This window comes from Rhinolophus sinicus, chromosome 5 (genome assembly GCF_057876585.1).
Source record: "Rhinolophus sinicus isolate RSI-liver-muscle chromosome 5, RSI-T2T, whole genome shotgun sequence".
NCBI lineage: Eukaryota > Metazoa > Chordata > Mammalia > Chiroptera > Rhinolophidae > Rhinolophus > Rhinolophus sinicus.
Genome location: NC_142505.1, coordinates 80165166 through 80186142, shown reverse-complemented (window position 1 = coordinate 80186142; position 20977 = coordinate 80165166). Strand labels below are relative to the sequence as shown.

Below are 20977 nucleotides of genomic sequence, written 5' to 3'. Positions count from 1 at the left end.
TGGGCCAGGGATTTCAGTGTCACCTGGAAAACCAGATAATTTCAGCTACCTAGAAATTTTGAGCCGCATTCTCTTTGGAGAAGTCTCAAACCCTAGTGGTAATATTTTTTTGTTCCTCCCCCCTCCCCCCCCCCATTTATCCATCTCTCTTTTTAGAAAAATAATTTATTTTGTTAGCAACTGTTATTTAGCTAAAATTTCAAAAAATATTTCTGCCAGTCATTCTTCTCTCTGTGTGTGGTTTGGAAAGTCCAGTGTTGAGAGAGGGGTTTGTTTGGAATCGCAATGACTTACTAGTGTTGCCTTTACATTTTGCTAATGAACTTCCTCTCCCGTAGTGGAAGAGCCTAAGCAAAATCAAGGTGATTTTACAAATGGAGAAAGAAGATGCTTTGGGGGCAAGTCTTGGATTCTAGAAATTGAAGGCAGGAGAGAATCAACAGAAAAAAACAATCTAATGTGATGCCCTGCCATAGCTTTCCATTGAATCTGGTTACTATCCATCCTTCTCCCATTCATCTGTCTGTCCGTCCATCCATCCACATATTCATCCAGTATTGACATATGTTCATTGCAGAAAAAAAAACAAAACTAGAAAATGTGGGCAAGCAAAACTTTAAAAATTACACGTAATACAACATCTAGATAAGATTATATTAGGTTGGTGCAAAAGTAATTGCGGTTTAAAAGGTTAAAAGTAATTGCAAAAACCACAGTTACTTTTGCACCAACCTAATAATTCATATCCTTTTAGATTTTGTATTTATAAATATATAGGTACAAAATATGTTTTTAACATAAAAAAGTTGATTTTATAAATACATAGTCAAATAGCCTTTTTCGATGTGTGTACTTAAAAAAATTGCTATCCATCTTCCTGGAATGTTCTTCAGGCCCTTCTCTTTGCCTGCCTAACGTCTGTTCATCCTTCGTTACTGCTTAAGCATCGTTTCTTCAGCAAGGCCCTCCATGACCTCCCTGGATTAGGTTTAATCCCTTTGCTATTTACTCTCCTGGTACCTTGTGCTTTTCTTTAGTATTACTACTTACTTATCTCATTACTTCTTCAATATCTGATTTCCCTGGTTCATCATAAGCTTAATGAGAGTAAGAACTGTACCTTTTTGATATACTACTATGTCCTCACTGCTTTCCATATAGTGGGTGCTCAATGAAAATTTGCTTAATTGAACTTAACAGGGTATTGTGAATATCTTCTCATGTCAATGAAATCACATCTACGTCATAATTTTAATGGCTTCATAAGAGTCCATCACACATATCCTAATTGAAGATCCATTTCTTTATTGGTTGAAAATTATAGTTCTTTCTAATATTTTGCTATTATAAATTATACTGTAATGGGTATCTTTGTATCTTAATCTTTATTTACATTCCTGATTATTTCCTTAGACTAGATCCTTAGACTAAGAAATATTTGGTTAAAGGGTATTCTGAAGGTGTGTGAGACACGTGCTACCACTCCACAGCTTAGAACAGTTGTAGCAGCTTATGCTTTCATCAGCAGTACATGAGATTGGTGTATTTTTCAGGCCCCTGGCCTTTGCTTACACCTTGGTAAACAGGTACATTGCAAAATTTTGTTCTAAGTATCAGGTTCAGCTTTAAAATGCATAAAATTAGCAATGGAAAGGCCCAGCTGACTCAGGTGAAGTCTGTTTCCATCACCATGTTTAAGGCCCAAAAGAAAACAAAATACACGTGACTTTCTTCTGACTTGAGGGATGTGATTACGATCTTTGACTCAGGCTTAAAATGTTTTTATTTATTTTTTCCCTCTGAGTTTATATTGCCCAAATGTCCTCTGCTGGTTCCAAATACCAGCTCCATTCCTCGACCATGTCCTGCTCACAATGATTTGGAATAAATGTCACACCAAGGCCTGAGTGCCCACAGGCAGCCGGCCCGTGAGAAGGTCTGGGCCGGGCGGGCAGCCTGCGGTTCTGTGTTCCGGGAGCGTAGTGAGCTCGAGGCCCAGCAGTGCTGTGTCCTGTGAGTGTGGAGGACTTAAGATCCCCCCACCCTCCCATCTAGCACCTCCATCCCAGGGGTGGCTCATTTCCCCAGAATAGCCTACTCAGTTGTTTCCTCTTTTTATCATGCCCTGTACTATGGGTTCTATGTACTGTAGTATTTATACTCCATATAGGTCCCTACATGTCTTCTAAATACTTTAAAAATAGCCCCATCTTATGGTAGTACAGGAACTGAGCTCTAAAGAATACGTAGCCTCAGGGTCTATGCCCGTCATCATGGCTGCAAGGCATTGGGCTTCCGTCCCAAAAGAAGCCCCTGGAGTGAGCTGGCCCACCCTTCTGGTTCTGTGTACTGTACGCAGAGGCTGATTGTAGATTGGTTTTGCTTTTCAAAGAAGAGTTATTGTCCAATTTTTATTAGATGTAGGCTAATGTTAAACTGGTGTCTTTGAACATGCGGTGAGTAGAAATAGGAGAGTCAGGACGTGCTGGGGTAAGAGGCGAGGGGCTTGGAATCTGAGTGGACTCAAGCCATCTGCTAAGCAGAAGGACGAGGGCCCGACTCTCTTGCTCGCCTCCCAGGCATGCACACATTTCACGGGACCTTTGTCTCCACCCTTCTTCATGCCAACTGCCAGGCCCTGGTCCGTGTCTGCTTCTGAGTGTTTGCATGATGTATTGATGCTTTTGAAGATCTTTGCATAACATGTAGCTCAGCAAGACTTAATCCAAGGTAGTGGGGATGTGGGTGGGGGTGGGGAGGGAGCGCAGGAATTGAATCGTTTCTTGGGATGAAGAGGGCCTTAAGGAGGTTGTGGAGTAGTAGTAGTCGATAAGGGCTGGCTTCTGAGGGTTTTGCCCCTGTGGAGTCAGGGTTCGGGTAGAATAGTTTAGAAAACAGGGTTGGAAGCATCAGAGGCTGTTTGAGAGTAAGGGGGAATGGCCTCATCTTCCCTGTGACTGTCTTTTACTGTCAGTTACCTCTGGGCTGAAGCTTACAGTGACATGGGGTTTCCTTTTCCTGTCCCTAGCACACCACATCAAAGTCAGGCATCTTTTCTGGCTTAGGAGACCCAGATTGGAGGACGAGGGGTGCAGTAGGCATATCTAAAAACATGTTCCTCTTGATGCAGAAATGGTGAGTGTTTTCAAGAACTGATTTAGATATAGTTCAACAGAGTCCTGTGTGGCGCCTGGGAAGAGGGACAGCTATTCACACACCTTCAGCCCCTGTTAAGGTGCAGCTGTTTGGAACAAGATGGTTGGGGTAGACTTGTTTGGGGTAGCTCAGCCTTGAAATTCAGATCACTGGAAAACTATCAATAAGGAATGGTTTATGAACGTTCACAGAGGAGGTGGGAATTGTTGATGCAGAGATTTCTTTGCTAAGGATTAAACGCAGGGTGGTAATGCCGCCTTGCATTGGGAGATGGCGTGGTGTCTTAGAAAGAGCTTTGGAGCCATAAGGACCCAGGTTCCTGACTTCAGCACCTAATACGTTTGTGGGGAATTCACGTAACCTCTGTGATCCTGTTTTCTTACCTGTGAGACTAGAATAGTAACCATAATCAGGGAGCAAATCTAGGTACTGGGAGTAAGGCACCCAAGACAGAATAGGTCATAAAGTTCACTCTTACGATGAGTTGAGCACATGATAGTTTACGAAGCTCCTGTGGATGGAGGGGCGGCTCTGGGCTTGATGGGAAACGACTGTGTGTCTGTCCAGGCTCCGTGTGCCCCAGCTGAGCAGGAAGACCCATCCAGGTGGAGGAAGGATGCGATTCCGGGGCGGGTGGGTGATGGCGTGACAGCCGTCCCTGCGCCCTGCTGAGGCCTGCTGGCACTCTCATTAGCTCTGATTCTCATACAACCTTGGGATAAAGGCAGGGCAGGAATGTCCTCATTTCACAGGAGACAGACGTCAGCCTTTTGTAGTTAAATGGCCTGCACTCACCTACAGGAGGGTTGTCCAAGATTCAGGGAAATGGCAGGTTAATGTGTGGCATAGGCCTCAGCTCTCGTCCGATGAGTTGGCATCTCAGATACTAGGATTTAGACGGAGGAGGATGGTTTAATAACTATCTTAACACTCATGAAAGATCACGTGCAACAGATAAGGATCTTCTGTTTCCTTTCTGCTCAGAACAGGAAACTAAATTGCAGCAGTAACTATTCAGGTTAGGAATGGGGAAGGATCCTGTAAGTTAAGGACTCCTCAGTACACTCTTGCTTCCCTTTGACATACAACTTTGTCAGGGTGCTTGGCGGCTTAGCGCTGCTTCCCTGGAGACCTGCCTGCCACTTACCATTCTTTCCTCATTCTTGAGGCTTCTTTTGCTGAATAATAGAGTGGGGTTATACCAATGACCTGGGAGGTGAGCCAGTGATTTTTCTAGACCTCCTGGATATCCTGCGACAGTGAGAGGTTTTCTCCTTTTGCTCCTCAAGTCTCACCTCCTCCGCCTTGTTCCCCTTTGACTGTCTTCCACCTTAAAGAGCTCAGCTGTGCCCGTGGAATGCTTGCTAGGATCGAGGATTATGAGTTGCACACATGTACCTGCTACAGGGTGGGATTTCTTGCTCTCCCGGACTCGCCATGGTTCTCGGAGACTTCTCGGTGCGAAGTCCAAAGACAGAGCCTGAGGAATTAAAGAAGTTCAAGACACAGTCTCTTAGTCCAGGCCACCATCATCTTTGAATGAATGAGCAAATACCTGGGTGATGTCCTCTGTGGAGGACCAGGGCACGCATGCTAACAGGTGACAGCAGAAGATGGAAGCGGCTGAAAAGATGTGTACCCAACAGACATTTTCTGGAAGTTCAGAGTCTGAGGCGGCTGTGCTGGGCTGTTGGGCCAAACCAGCAGAGGAGCAGGGCTCATGTTCTATTTTCTAGAAACATTTTGTCAAAGTAGAGGTGAGTGAAGGAGCAGGAATGACCAAGGCTTCGATGGTTTCTATCTTGCAGGAATTACTGGAGTCCATGGAATTATGAGATGTCACGGGAAAGCCTCTCTTTTCTCTTTCCTGCTCCAACAAATATTTTTAAGTGCTCCTTATGGGCCACACACTTGGTTAGGTGTTAAGGATAGCTTGAAAAATCAGCTTGACGAGATTTGGTCTTGATTATAAGGTTCTTGATTATAAGGCATTAAGTGCCTAGTTGTTCTCAGAATTTGGACCAAGGCCTTGTTTAGGAATATTTTTGTCAAGTTCATTAATTAGGGTCAGGTTTAAATTATAGAGGGAGGCATGAGAAATGACATGAAGTTTAGAGTTAGGTCAAGGTTCAAATCCCAGCCCTGCCTCTGACCAGCTATGTGCAAATACCTTCTGAAACGCCAATTCTACAATTTGTAAAATGGAAGTAATATCATCTACCTCCTGGGGTTGTTACAGGGATTAAATGAATTAGCAGAGGGCCTGGTACGTAGTAGCACCTATTATTACTACCACTTTCAGGGGCTATTCAGGCTGAGGTCTTAGTTCGGTACATCATTTCTGCTGCTCTGTGAGAGATAATAAGATTGGATTTTACAAGTCGGTAAAATTAGTAATTTCACAGTCATGTAAAGAAGCAGGAAAGAAATGTCTCCCCCGAAGTTTCATCATCTAGAAAACTGTCTTAATGATTTCTGGACATTTGAGACTGATAAAAATGATTTGTCATCCCCCCTGAAAATTCAAGCGTTTGCCCATATATAAAAATATTTTCATACAATTTCAGGAATTTCCACTTGTTTACCTCAAAGTTACAAAACCCTAACTTTGACTCCCAAGCACACATTCCAGAGAGACAATCAGGCCAGGCTCTGTTTTCATACTCTCTAAGGGCTTCTGAATCTCTTGGTTCTTGCAGTCAGGTTGTTCTTCTTTTCAGTCTTTTTTCCTAAGGCACAAGTTCTTAAATTAAGAATTGGCTGTCTTTTATTATCTTTTGCAATATAATTACCAACTGGACTCTTATTAATGAACTTAATAGCTGTTTAGAGAAATGAGTTTAACTTCTGATTTCCTTGTGTGTGTGTTTTTGTTTGTGTGTTTTGGAGTATATGCAAGAGAGAGACTGTGAGAACCTATCTTATGGGTAGAGGAGAAACCCCCCATCTTTTCTTGTTTTGTCTTTGCCTCTGGGTCCTGCCTCAAGGCTCTTGGTGCTCAGGCCTTTTGTCTGGCTTCTGCTGGCTCTCAGAGAGAAGAGAGAACAGAGTGGAGGGTCTCTGGTCTACCTAATCTGGCAGTGAAGGGGCGGGCAGGGTTTGGAATGGTTTTCCAGAGTCATTCATATCTAGAGCTGTGTCAGGACGGGGACTGTGGATTGGTGGAGGACTCATATGCAGTCCACGAGGCTTGGAGGTGGGCGTCTGCAGCCCACATGCTGTACTGAACTTACTTTCTTGGCTCCAGTGCACAAATTCCACAGAGAGAAAACAATCTCCCAGGCTGTTTTCACACTCACATACGGGCTTCTGAATCCCTGTTTCTTGCAGTCAGGTTGGCCTTTCTTTCAGTCTACAAAGACACATGTGTTGCCTGTCTTTTCCTTCTGAAATCAGCAGCCCCTGTTGGAGGAGCCTGGCTCTAGATAAACCTCTGCACTGTACAGAGAGGGCAGGCTGAAGTACGGGGCCTTCGGACTGCACATGTGGTGCTGCCGCCTTAGTTCACAGGCCTGCGTCCTCTTTCTTGGGTTATTATCAGGGCCTCCCAACTGTCCTCCCGGCCTCTGATTCAGCTTCTACCACACGCCTAAAATTTCCTTCAGAAATACCCATCTGTTGATGTCATTCCCATTTAAAACCTTTCAGTGGTGCTACTCTTAGCATAAAGTCCAAAGTCATTTGCATCACTTACAGGGTTCAGTAAGTCCTGTCCCCTACCTATCTCTTCAGCTTCCTTCCTCACTCACCCTGTGTACCAGTCATACCAGCCTCTCACTGGTCCCCATTTTTATCCTTTTGGCAGTTTCCTCTCTTTATACTTACGGTTTCTGCATCCAGCTCCTCTTTGCGCATCTTTGCTGCCTGTGGAACACTCCTTTATCCTCTAATACCCAGTTCCAATGTGACCTCCTACTAGGATGCCTCCCTTGGATCCCTAGGCAGAGTTTGTTGCTTTATTTTCTGCATTCTTGGGAATTAATATAGTGTATTGATTACAAGTGTGGGCTCTAGAGTCAGAATCCTTTGTATCAGTCCCCGTTTGGCTCCTTCCTAGATGTGTGACTGTGGGCAAAATGAATTACCTACCCCCTTGTGCCTCAGTTTCTTCATCTGTAAAATGGGGGAATAGTAATTAATAAACCACCGGTGGTTGTGAAGATTGAAAAAGGTAATGCTTTAAAGTGCTTAAGAGAGAGGTTGGCCATACTTAGCAATAAGTGGTACTTTCTATTATTGTTTTCATAGTACTTTGTGTATATCCCCACCAGCTCTTATCACCTCTATTTATAAATGTTTTTATGTGTCTGCCCTACTAGACTGTGTACTCCTTGAGGACAGGTGCGTATCTTGTTCATATTTTCTGGCCCTCTGTGTAAAAGTTTACAGTAAATGTTGGTTGAATGAGTTATTGCACTCAGATTTGCCTTCACAATGGGAATGGACAACAGATAGAGTGGGGCACGCTTAAAACCAGGTTTGTGGAGGATCACACTCCCAAAGTGGATGTCACCTGGATGCCAGCTCGTTTATCCTTCTCCACGCCTGAGTGAATCCTTTCTGCGGCCTCCTGGAACATAGTCAGTCCTTTTATGTTGCCAAGACAAGGCGGAGACCACGCGAAAGTTAAGCATACGCTAGATGCCAGGTTCATGTCCATTTTGTTTTTGTTTTGAACCGTAGGTGACATGTCTGAGAGTAAAGCCAAGAAGATTGAAATCAAGGACGTGGATGGACGGACGCTGAGTAAGCTGATTGATTACATCTATACGGCTGAAATTGAGGTGACCGAAGAGAACGTCCAGGTAAACTCAGCCCCAGCTAAAAGCTCAGTGTATCGCACACTCAGGGCCCACTGCTTTATAGCATCATTTCATTTAACCCTCGCAACTTGCTCTGGGTCACATGGTCAGTAGGTGGGTAAACGACCCTCAGACTCACGCCTGCGTGACCGCAGCACCCATGCTCTTCACCACGTGGCCGTAATACCTTGGAAGGAGCTTGGGACACAGAACAGAAAGTCTTCAACTCATGTTGGTTCAAAATCTTGGTAGAGGAAAAACTAAAAGCCTCAGTGACCCTACTTCTCCCCATTCATCCTCTTATCTCAGAGGTTTGGAGCATGGGATTGTGAAGCTATTAAAAATGTGTTCCCATTTCAACATTAGTCCACCGAATGCCTCTGAGAACGTGGAGGTGCCAAGCACCAGGCCCGAGTCTCAGCAGGGCCGTGGGGGTGTGAACAGTGTTGTCGGTGCTTTTTTTCTCCTGCCACTGTCCTGCCCTCGTCTTCAGCCATCTGGAGCCTTGAAAAGAAGAGCAGTCGAAGATGCTGCTTCACGCAAAGGCATGCGTCTCCTGTGGGGACACGCGGCACTGGCAGCACGCCGCAGTCGGCGAGAACCCCACAAATCACTAGGCTGCACACAGACACGGGCACACTTGTTCTTGTCCTTAAGGACCTCGCTGTTTGTTTATTTCGAGTGCTGGAAAGTTCATGTGATGAGAAGGTTTTTTTTTTTTTTTTAAAGCACATTCCCACCTTTCTTGTTTATTGTGAAGCAGATACCTCCCTAGTGACCAAAGTACTGACTACCCTTGTCCAGACCATCACCCCCTTTTCCAGGAGCGAGGCATTTGGGAGGCCGAATTGATAATCATGGACTCATTCAATTCAGCCCTAATGTTTGAGTGCCTGTTATGTGCCAGCCACTTTGTTGGGCAGTGTGATTGTAACAGTGAGCAGTGGCGATTCCATTGCCTGTTTTCAGGGGGTTTGTGGTCTCAGGCTGAACACAGGTACTCCTCAAATAAGCACACAAGTGGGTCTATGCACAAATTGTGATAAGTCCTTTGAAGGAAAGGAACATGATATACAATGAGAGAGTGTGTCAAGGGGATTCAATTTAGATGGAGGAAGGGACCTGGAAGGCCTCTTCCAGGAGGTGAGATTTAAGCTGAAGCCTGGAAGTGACTGGGAGTTGGCTTGGTGTGAAGGGTACTGGTAAGTGGGTGAGGGGTCAGGGTGCAGGCAGCCCGGGGTCTGAGGTGTACTGCACTGGGCCTGCAGGGCCTGGCCCACAATAGAACCCGCCTTTGTTCCTGGCCCCTGGACAGACCCTTGGGTTGTGTAGTGATCTGGTCTGACCCTCCCTCCATCCTTTACATAAAATGTAAAATGAGGTATATTTTATACACAGTAAAATGCACAGCTATTCCATTTTGTTTCTGGTCTTTCCCATTTGGAATGGAGTGGGCAATGCAATGGTTACATCCTAGGTCTAGCAGCATTATTTAAACAGCTGAATGATTTTGGGGCAGTAACAGTAAATGCAAATAATGTAGTTATCATGCAGGGTGTCAGGCGGGGTCGCAGCTACCGCTCCCCACATAAGAACGCAGGACATGGTGAGGCCAAAAAGGAACACCCACGGAGCCATAGATACAGGAGTCATGCCACTATATTCTCAATGGCGGCTGGGTTGGAGACACAGGAAGCAGGAACCACACGATCCGCAACCTGCCGTCCTAACTGCAATCTGCGCTTGCCAGCCACCATCTTGCTAGCCCCCATTTGCTCCTAGCATAGCCATGGCAGTTATATTCGTGGCCAGTGGCTCACTGGTTACAGCTGACGGCCAACTAGCCACAGCTGATGGCCATCCAATCACCATTGATGGCCATTTACTAGCTGAGCCAGCACCTTTCTATGTGAGGCCGAGAGCCTGGAAACTGCTCTCTGGGGCTCTGTCCCCACAGTAGTATACAATGAGTGTAGGGCATGTATTGAAAAATTTTTTTTAAATGAATGGTGGTTATATCAAATCACAATCACGTTTAAATAAATTCGTTTAGGCACTTGATATAAATATTGAGATTTACAAAATGCAAGAAATTACATTCTTTGTAACTCAACAAGAAATGCTAGATGTCAACCTAAAAACGTGCATAGGGTAAGTAATTTAAAAAAAAATCTCACATTAGGGCGTATCAGTCATTAAATAATCATATAGCATGGTAGGTGGAATAATGGCCCCGAAAGATGTCCCAACCCCTGGAATCAGTGAATATGTTAGGTTAAATGTTGAAGAGGAATTAATGTTGCAGATAGAATTAATGTTGCTGATCAGCTGAACATGCAGTGGGGCGAGTACTTGGGGTTGCTCAGGTGGGCCTGATGTGATTGCAACGGCTCTTCAAGTGGAAGTGGGAGGCAGAATAGGAAGAACCAGGGAGACGTGACCGGATAAGAACTCAAGTCCATGTTTCTGGCTTTGAAGATGGGGAGGTGGGGCATGAGTCAAGGAAGGTAGGTGGCCTCTAGAAGCTTGAAAGACAAAGAAACAGCCTCCCTCAGAGCTTTTAGAAGGAACTCAGCCCTGCTGACACCTTCATTTTAGCCTGGTGAGGCCCATTTGGGACTTCTGACTTCTAGAACTGTAAGACAATAAATTTGTGTTGTTTTAAGCTACTAAAACAAAACAAAACAAAAAACAAACCCCCAAAACAGTGTGTGTAGGGAGGAGGTTGTAGAATTGTATGACTGAAACCAGCTCTTTTCCTCCCTTTTCATCATATATTTAATAATTTTTTTTTTTTTAAAGTACAAAGGGTTTACAAACTTGAGAATTAAAAGGTGTTCCACTCTGGATCCTTTTCACCTGGCTAGATATTTATCTTTGCAACTTTGGTCTAATCTAGTGGTGGTCTGTGTAACACCAGTTATCTTAAAGCAGGTAACAGCAGATGGGCTAATTAGAGGACTGGAGAAAGTGACTTGACCATTGATTTTTAAAAAACTGCTTTGTAGGGGTGGCAGCATGGGGCCACAGGTTCAGAGCACATGCAGAAGTAGAGATGAGGCAGCAACTGAGTTTGAATGGAGACTTGGGTCTGAGCCTCAGCTTTGCCACTAATTCTCAGAGTATGGTATCTTATTCTAGTCCTTTCCCACTGTAGGGTGTCAGTTTCCTGTCTGTAAAGTGAGGGCATGTAACTCAATGCCCTATGGCCAGAGAAGACACTTGCTCAGCCACCTTCTGACTTGTTTTCTCCCCCTCCTACTAGAGCTTCTCCGAGGTCCACACTGACATCCTGCCTTAAGGATCAGTTTTCTCATCTGTAAAACAGGAGTCAAAATAGTACCTATTTTATTGGGTGGTCATGAGTCAGACTGCCTGCCTGTAAATCCTGGCTGTGCCATTTTCTAGCTGTGTGATCCTAAGCAAGTCAATTAACCTCTCTGTGCCTTAGTGTTTTCATCTGTAATATGTGCATAATATTAGTGTCATGCAGGGAGGCCTGCGGGGTCTCTGCTCCCACTCCCCATACAAGAACGCAGGATATGGTGAGGCCAAAAAGGAACACCCACGGAGCCATAGGTAGGGGAGTCATACCACTATATTCTCTCTGGCGGCACTATACTCTCACTGGAGGCTGGATCCACACTGTCCGCAAACCGCCATCCACACTTGCCAGCCCAGCCACCATCTTCTTGCTAGCCCCCATTCTTTCTCTCTTTCCTCTCTCCCTCTCCTCTGCTAGTGTAGCCACAGCAGTTATATTAGTGGCCAATGGCTCACTGGTAACAGCTGACGGCCAACTAGCCACAGCTGATGGCCATGCAATCACAGTTGGTGGCCATTTACTACCTGAGCCAGCACCTTTCTATGTGAGGCCGAGAGCCTGGAAACTACTTTCTGGGGCTCTGCCCCCACAATTAGTATGTGACCACATCGGGTTGGTGTGAGGATTAAATGAATGACTTTAGGTAAAGCACGTAGAAGAGCGCTACCCTGTGCCAGCAGACAGTATGAGCACAGAGAGGACTTGGGCACAGAAACGCTTTCACCAAGGACAACAGGGTCTGAAGCTGGAGACAGATGGCTAAGCATGGGTGCCCTCTAGTGTGGCAGGGGCCAGGGTGCAGATACCCAGGAAGCAGGGAATGGTCCTTACCACCTTGACGAGGATGGCCAGGGCAGGCCTCGCTGAGGAACTGTTGTTTGGGCCAGATTTCAAGGAAGACTGGGAGGTCAGGCCTGCCTCCGCTTCCTCCCGGCCTGTGTCCTCACGGTGCCTGCACCCCTGCTGGGCACATCGCTGTGTCCAGGGTGGAGAGGGGGCAGCGTGTGCAGGGGCTCCACGGGAAGGCGCAATGTGGAACCTTGAGGGACCAGCGCGCTGGTTGGAATCAGGGAGATACACTGTTTTCCTTTTTCCTTCTCACTTTAAACTGTGGTTTGGTCAGGGGTGACCTTGAGGGAAAACAAAACAAAAAAGACTGAGACGAGAAAGCTGGATCAAAATGTGGCTGCTTTTTCCTACTGTTACATATCTGCGGAGGTAATCGCTCCCAAACTGCCGATGAAGACAGTATCTGTTGAGGGTTTGGTGCACCGAGGAGGTGAGCATGGAGGCCGGGCTCCTCTGCAAGCCTTAGACTAGAAACAAAGGTCGGAGATTTATGGCTTTGTTAAGTAGCTGGGAGAGCTACGCTCCTAATGTCATCCCAGCCACACATTCCTTGGAGAGACTGAGTTGCCCTTCTCTGGTGGAGGTAACAGGCGTCATAGCTGATGCTTGTTAGAACTCACTGTAAGCCAAGCACGTGTTGATCACTTGACATACATTATTTCATTTGTTTCTCATAATCACCAATGGAATGTTCGACTGCAATCCTTCTTTGACAGTTGAAGAAACTGATACTCGAAGGGGTTAGGTGGGTAGTACCCGTGGTCACATGGGTAGTAAGTGATAGAGTTGGGATTTGAATCCAGCTCTCTAAATCACTGTGCTCTATTTACGTGGGGAACGCGTTTCTTGTTGAATGATTAGAATCGACTTGAGCTCAGAATCATTAATAATAACTGATTTAACAGCACTCCCATGCGCCCAGCTCCATGTCAGCTGCTCTCAGTGTATTATCTCATTTGATCCTCACAGCAAGCCCTCAAGGCAGTGCCATTATTCCCTTCATTTCACTGTTGGGACAGAAGCACAGAGAAGTTAAGGAATTTGCCTTTAGTCCCATGACTGCCAGTGGAGAAGGCAAAATTCAAGTGACACTTTTAATCACATTGCTATTCTGCTAGCTCTCCTGTTGATACCCCTCCCTCCCTTTCTCCCCCTCTTTCACCTCTACCCCGCTTTCTTCTCCCTCGCTTCCTCCCTCCTTCCTTCCCTCCCTCCCTCCCTCCCCTTTTCTTCTTTTTCTCAACAGATTTTTAATTTAGCACTGTTTCTATGCCAGGCCTCATGCCTGGTGCTGGCAGGGACAGACCAGCGGTGTGGCTGGGCAGACGCCTCAGGCAGCCCTGTCACCTGGCTCTCTGGCCGGTGCCCTCCCTTTGGACCTGGATGGCCCTGCCTTGCTGAAATTCCAGGAGTAGGTGCTTTGTGAGGCAGGGCATTTCCTTTTGTTTTTGTTAAAGGAAATAAACTCTGTGACGGGATATCCTCTGCTGTGTTTTCATGTTTTCCGAGGGAGAGAAAAAACAAAACGGGGCCTGCACATGAAAAATGGACAGGAGGCCACTAGCAAGCTAGAGAGGAACCTGTAAACTTTGCTGAGGGTCATTCCAGGGCCTGTTTTCCCAGACTTAATGCTGAGGTGGTTGAGAGGCAAGCAAAAAGCTTTTTCACTTAGGGCCCTTGTCCGTCCCTGCAGTGGTTCCAGCCAGCTACTTCTCCAGGTTCAGCCGCCTCCGTCCAGGGGCCGAGCGGTGCTGCCCTAGTGGTTCCGCCAGGACAGTCTTGCTTCAAAGCTGAGGACCCGAGCTTGGCCTTTTGTTCACAATCTTGTTACTGCTGCCACTTGAGGGAGTCGAGTTGCAGGCAAGATAAGGAAAGAGGAAATCCTCTGAAAGCTCTTGTTGATGTGGGAGAGGGAAGTGAAGACAGCCCCTCATGGGCATCTGCGCTGTTTTCTTTCACAGTCTCTGGGGGTTTGTGTGTGTTCCCATCATGTGCAGCCCCCAGATTCCCACTGGACCGGGCCCTGGTTTATCCCTGACACTCAGAGTTTGAGCAGTGATGTATCTCTCAGCCTCCAAACCTTCCCCCTCAGCATTCTGACTTCCTTTACGTTTCCTTCATGCCTTTCTGTACTAAGCAAGTAGTGGGAAGAAAAGGGCCATTGACTCATAGCTAATCGCAGAGTAAGATCAGAGAGGGAAGGAGCAGTTAGAGAAACCACCAGCCCCGTTCATTTTAGGAACTCAGCCTGGGACTGCTTCTGGGCGGGAGTGGACCCACACAAGCTGGGGCTACATGGGGAGATGGAAAGCCTTATAAGTTTTTGCCTACTAAGTGGGTTTTGTGATCAGTAGGGAAGTTGAAAGCATTGCGGGTAGCTCTATACAGGGAGGTTTTAAACACTGAGAGTGATAACCTAAGACGTATGTTCAGGAAATATTTATTATTTCATTTCTTTGGCTGGTTGTCATGAGCTTGAGAGTTTAAGCACCAAACTGTGCCGCTGTCCTTGTGGTGAAGAAGAGGACGGGGGTGGGGTGGGGATATATGTCCCTGGTATGATCTCATCCTGGCTTGGCTGGGAACACAATCTGGGGGTGGTGAATTGGACTCTCAGAAGTCCTCCTGGGGCTAGAGGGCTGCTGTCCCATTCCTGCCTCTAATCACCCCTGACCCTTTCGGGGCTTGCCGCACTCCTGAGGAGGGAGTGTGTGTGCTGGTCGTTTAATTCCTCCTCGCCACCAGGGCTGCTTAGGGTAACTGGTTAGAAGTTCCTTCTCCCTAGGTGAGCGACCGTCCCAGGTTGCCCAGTACTGAGGGGTCTCTTGGGACACAGGACTTTCAGTCTCAGCAAACCAGGGTGGTTGGTCAACCTATGGCCCTAACTGTAGGTCTTGTAGCTGGTGTTGGTAGGAGGGTGTCATGGAGTTCATTCGGGAGTTTGGAACACAGCTTTCCATTCCTGGTGTGTATTCAGCAGCAGTGGTTAATGGTTCTCCACTTAACTAGCAGGCAGAGACTAATCTGCTCCTGGAATCTGTTTGGCTAGGCCAAGCAAGCTCATAGGTTAATTGAGTTTCCCGGTTTATGGCCGCTTAGTGGGGACGGTGGCTGCCTAGTGAGGATGGAGCTCAGGTGGTCAGATTGGGAGGCTGGCTTTGTTCACTTATGGTTTAAAACTCAGGAGTGGGTGATTTTATCTTTTTCCTTCTCTGGAATGAATCAGGGTTCGGAAAATACCCAGGACACAATGTTAATTTACTGCTGTCCTGCTGGGGACATAGGAGAGTGGAAGAGAGAGGGTGGAGCAAGGAAGAGGAGCATGTTTTCAAGAACTCAGCCATTGTGAGGGAGAAGTCTCATAAGCTTGTGGCTTGGAAGAGCTTTCCTCATTGAGAGCAAGCATTTAGCTCAGGAGCAGGCCCACCGATAGTGGAAGCTCTTGGTGGTTTCTGATGTGGGCAGGGATGAGAAAGGGTGACCCACTGTCCAAGTGTGGGCAAACCTGGTCGGCTGGTTACCCTAGTGGAGGGACAAGGCCCAAGAATGAGCAGTAGGGCAGATTTTAGCCTGAGCACCTGGAGGTGAGCAGGGTCAGAGCTGAGGCTCGGAACTGTTTTGGGAGATGGTCAGGGTCCAGATTTAAATCACCATAAACAAACAAACAAACAAACAAACAAACATACAAACCACTGAAAAAAAGAGACTTTTGTAGTGCCCTGAGCCAATAACAGAAATGCATGCCTTTGAGGATGGGAACAACTGGAGTCTGGCTGGCCGCTCTCCGAGAGCAGCTGAGAACAAAGGCCCAGGACCTGGCGGTTATTTTGGGGTACCGTGGATGCTGGGGGCCCTGAGCTACGTGGCCTCAAGTCAAACTGTTGTGCTCTGTTATTTAAATTTCTTTTTCTGAATTTCTCTTTGGAAGGTCACTCTTACATTATTTACCCCCTCCATGGGATGGGGGTGAGGGGAAGCAGAGCTGAGGTCGCCTGGATTTGTGACCCAGAGGACAGGCCTCTCCAGCGGTGGGCAAGGCCGAGAGAAACTTGACAGGGTTTGGCAGTCTGAGAACCCATCTGGCCTGCTCAAGCCAGTCTTCTCTGGCTTTTAGGAAAAACACATGCAAACACACCTGAGCAGGAACTAGTATAAATCCAGGAAATAGTATAAATACTCATGTCCTATGACCTTTTGAAAGGAAAGTCAGCTCTCCTTTCTCTGAGAGTGTACATGAAGATGGTCTTTATTGTTTATCTGTTGGCTGGGAGAATCAAGTATGTTTGTCTGAGTCCTGAGGATTTGTTCCAGTAGATTATAAGCTACATTTAGAGCAGGGGTCTGGTTTATTGTGCTTATCACTGAATCTTAGAGTCTAGACCACTGCCTGACACACAGACACTCAGTAATTAAGAGGTGAGTCAGCTAGTGAACGACTCAGTAAGTACCTTTCTGTGTGAAGACAGTATGCTAAAGGCTGTAGGGCAGTGACTCTCAAACATGGCCGAACATTGGAAGCATCTGGGGAGCTTTAGAAACCTCTCCCTGTTAGGCCACACCCCCCATTCCTGTTAAGTTAAAATCTTTGGGGGTGAGACCCAGGCATCAGTATTTTAAAAAGTCTCTGGGTGATTTCAATGTGTAGCCAAGTAGAAGAATCAATCTATCTTAGTCTGCTTGGGCTGCCATAACAAAAGACCACAGATTGGGTGGTTTAAACAACAGAAATTTGCCTCGCAGTTTTGAAAGTTAGAAGTCCAGGGTTCCAGCTGATTCAATTTCTGGTGAGATTCTTTTCCTGGTTTGCAGAAGGTCATTTTCTTTCTGTGTCCTCACATGAGAGAGAGAGAGAGAGAGAGAGAGAAAACACTGGCATCTCTTTCTCTTCTTATAAGGGCACCAACCCTTTTAGATTAGGGCCTCACTCTTATGACTTCACTTAACCATTATCGCTTCCTCACAGGCCCTATCTCCAAATATAGTCACATTGGGGGTTAGGGCTTCAACATATATATTGGGGTGGGGCACAAGCATTAAGTCCGTAAGGGTCTTGTTCATCCAAGTGCAGTTCATGAACCAGCAGCTGCAACTTAACCTGGGTGCTGCTTAGAAATGCAGGCTTTCACATCCCACCCTAGACCTAGTCAATCAGAATCTACATTTTCATAAGATCCCCAGGGAATTCGTACACACATACAGAGAATCTGCTGGTTCTTAGGGTCCATGAAGTGGAGAGGAGTGGGAAATAAGCTTGGGGCGGCCCTCAGGGTCAGGCCAGGACGTTTGGGCTGATATGGACAGGCAGTGGGGAGCCACGTAAGGACCGCAGGCAGGGGAGTGGTATGGTTAGAACAGCGCTGCAGGGAGATGCGACCCTGCTGGAGGGGTCCGGTGTCTCAGTGTCACCTTCTCCTCCAGGTGCTGCTCCCAGCAGCCAGCTTGCTGCAGCTCATGGATGTTCGGCAGAACTGCTGTGATTTCCTGCAGTCTCAGTTGCATCCTACCAATTGCCTGGGCATCCGCGCGTTCGCAGATGTGCACACCTGCACCGACCTTCTGCAGCAGGCCAATGCTTACGCAGGTAATGGGAGCCGGGCTGCCACACCTCCTCCAGGCTGGTGCCTTCATAACCTGGTCTGCTGGGGACTGCTCAAAGATGGTGAGAAGGGCACTCCACTGTGAAGCACTTACAACTTAGTCAGGGAGACAAGACACAGGTGAAAAGATCATTGACAACAGAAGAAGTCAGTTCATTGCCAAGTGTAATGTGATTAATTGCCAGATGGGTGGCACGCACCATAATTTTCGTGAGAGAAGAAGGAGATCTGAGAAGAATTCGTGGGGGAAGAGTAATTTGAGCTAGGTTTGAAATAAATCTTTTTTGTTGCTGTTTAAGAAAATTTCTATTTTGATCAAAGTGTTCTTTAAACAGGATTTTTAAAGTTAAATGCTACTGCAAGGCTTATCATGACAAACAGTCACCTGCTCTGCCTTTCCACAAGTCTTGCTCTCTAGAGCCACTCACTTTCAATTCTAACAGAATTAAAATGCGGGCTCTGATTCAGCTAAAAGCCGTTTCATTTACTATTTATGTCCATTTATCTAAATAATATGTTTACACCACTGTTTTACTGGTTTTGGATATTATCAGTTGACTTTCCACAGAAGAATAATGATTGAGATTTCATAGACTTTCCCCTTATATACGTACACTGTTCCCCTCTCTTTGTTCTCCTAATATCATTTCTACAACTGAGCTGTTATGTGTTATAGTTTTCTAATCTGACAACTTTTTTTTAATGAGAAAAGCAGTCAGTAATTGCCTTTTTCTTTTGCGTAGTGTCACTACCATTAATTCTTGTAAGACAGATACAACTGAACAGTCCTCTATACATCCGATAATCTGTTGATTCCATTTTATTTTTCTTGGAGACATTCTCCCTGCTAGAGCTTGTCATCCTGTTATTTTAGGATCCTGCTGTTTTAATAGGGTTTTGGGAGGGAGAAGAGATGAACATGAAAGTTCAGTGCAGGAAAGAAATTTTCCCTGATATTTATTTCAACTAGAGGACAAAAATCATGAGTGACCTAGGAAATGAGTCTAGTCATTTTAATCGATTCCATCACAGACACCTCCTCCCCTTGCAGTAAAGCATCTCATTCTTCTCCCTGCCCCAACACCGTCTGTGTTCTGTCTGCATCTCCTGTCTGCAGCCCACGCCTGCAAATTAGCTGAGGGCCTGCTGACTGCCTACCTGCCAGCTCCCCAGCTGCGTTAGCCCCTCGGTCCACAAGGCAGCCAGTGTTTGCTCCATTCCTTGGCATCTTCTTGTCCCTGATCAAGCCCCAGACCCCAGGAGCCTGCACCGACTCTCATTTCCCCCCAAAGTCTGTTTCTGAGGACACCAGTGGGGCCAGTTGTTAAGATGCTGCTGCTGCTGCTGCTGATTTTTGAGAAGGACATCCCCCAGACGCCCTAGTTCTGAATTCTGACTCTGCCCGGCTCGGAACCTTGATTCTCCTGTTTCTCTGCTGTCCGTCCGTGTCCTCCTTTCCCTGTATATTCCCTACTCCCTTTCTGGTTTCCCCTCAGGGAGCCCTTTCTCCCCCTAGGCCAGCCTTTGAAGAGGCCACTTTCCTGAGGGATGTGCTCAGGCATTGCTTCAGCAGGAGCCAAGAGCTTGGCCAAGGCCCAGGCCAGCCCGTGAACACCTGCTGGGGCAGTAGCAAAGGAGGAGTGCTGTGATGCCAGGGATTCTCGGCCTCTCTTCCCCTCTCCCGCCCCAGCCCTCCTTCTTCATAGCGTGTGTGTGCACGCAGCACATATGCCATCCTTTTGTAGATGGCTGAGGCTTGGGGAGTACACTGAACCCCCACCTTTAACAAAGGCTCCCAGGTTCTGGCCTGGCTTTCCCCCACGTTTAAAACCTGTGTTTTCTCCCTCTGCCCCTTTCATTTTCTGATGGCGAGACTCACCTGTGGGAGAGTAAGGAGGATGCCTTTGGGAATACATTGTCATCTTGGTGCTCCCTGGTCCTGATGTTGTCATGGCGACGGGCTTCTGTCATCATTGTAGGTGTGTGTGCACATGTGTGTGTGCAGATACCCTGATGAATTAGTTTTAACTGGTGTTTATGGAGCTCTCCCTTTGGGTCATACCCTATGCTAAGCATTTTATGTGTGTCATCTCACTTAGTGCATATAACACCTAAGGAAACTAATGCACAGAGAGGTGAAGTAATTTGTTGAGGTCACACAGCTGGTAGAGACAGAAGCAGGATTTAAACCCAGACAGTGTTGACTCCAGAGCCAGTGTTTATAACTGTGACATTCTGTGGCTTCCAGGCCGTGTTTGGACATAAGGTGGCTCTGTGAATTGGAAATTGAGGAGTGTTGGTGGCTGGAGTTGGCATTTTCCATTGGAAGTGTGAGCCTGGAAGCCTGTGCTACAGTCACCAGATGCCAACAACCAGACGTTGTAGACAGGCGAGCAGCTGTCTCTGCTAGACACGGGGTGTTTAGTCATCTGAGAGTGGGGAAGCGAGACGTGGATGCCTTCTCTTTCCTGGTGGGAGGCTGCTCCTCACTGCCCGTGTGGGGCCCTCCCACTTTCCCTGGCTTGGCCAGTGCGACTTCAGGCTGAGCGCCTCCTCCCTGTCGCACAGGCCTTCTGTGGAGACTGTGACCCCCTCCTGTTGGAGCTTTCTTTGCAGTCTGCAGCAGAGAAGTCATGGTAATACAGAGGTTGATAAGCCCATGATGAGAAGACATTAGAAGAAGTAGTGTGAGGTAAGATTCTGCAGTGTTTGGAGAAGGAAGTACAAGATGGCTGTCTGCTTACTCCCTTGCATCCACCCACTGATGTGAGCCTGCTTTGTTTCTTTGTTCTTCTCTCCCTGACTTGAGATGGAATCTGGTGCTCTCTGCCATTGCTGCCTCTTGAGACCTAGCTGCTGCCTCACCCCACTGTAGGTGTGGAGGGCTGGGTATCCACTGGGGCCACATGAAAGGGACAGTGACGGCCTTTGTGGTCACTGGCTTCTCTGGCCCCATGCCTCGCGGTAGGAGGTGTTTTAAACCAACCAATTACAAGGAGACTCTCCAGATCAGAGCTAGGGATCAGATCACTTTGGAGCCGAGTGACCCAAGGCCTGTTTTCTCTGTGATGGGGGTAGTACATCTTGCCCTGTTTTCAGGATGGTTTGGGGGTGGGGCAGGACAGGGAGGAGATTCTCCTGCAGAAGTAGGTGCCACCAAGGCCGTCTTCTGGAGCCTTCTTGCTAATGTGTCCTCCATAGTAAGTGTCTCAGAGCTGGGTCCTGGCAGGGATGGGACTCCATGGGTC

The 20977-nt window shown here is 47.0% G+C and overlaps 1 protein-coding gene across 23 annotated transcripts in view; it reads left to right on the top strand.

Moving 5' to 3' along the window:
* Positions 1-20977, top strand: part of KLHL3 (kelch like family member 3) — a 237405-nt gene that overhangs the window by 154350 nt on the left and 62078 nt on the right. For all 23 annotated transcript variants that reach the window (XM_074313570.2, XM_088798628.1, XM_074313563.2 and 20 more), the window contains 2 exons: positions 7840-7961; positions 17551-17713. In XM_074313570.2, coding sequence (XP_074169671.1) covers positions 7840-7961; positions 17551-17713 — 285 coding nt within the window. The remainder of the gene's footprint in view (positions 1-7839; positions 7962-17550; positions 17714-20977) is intronic.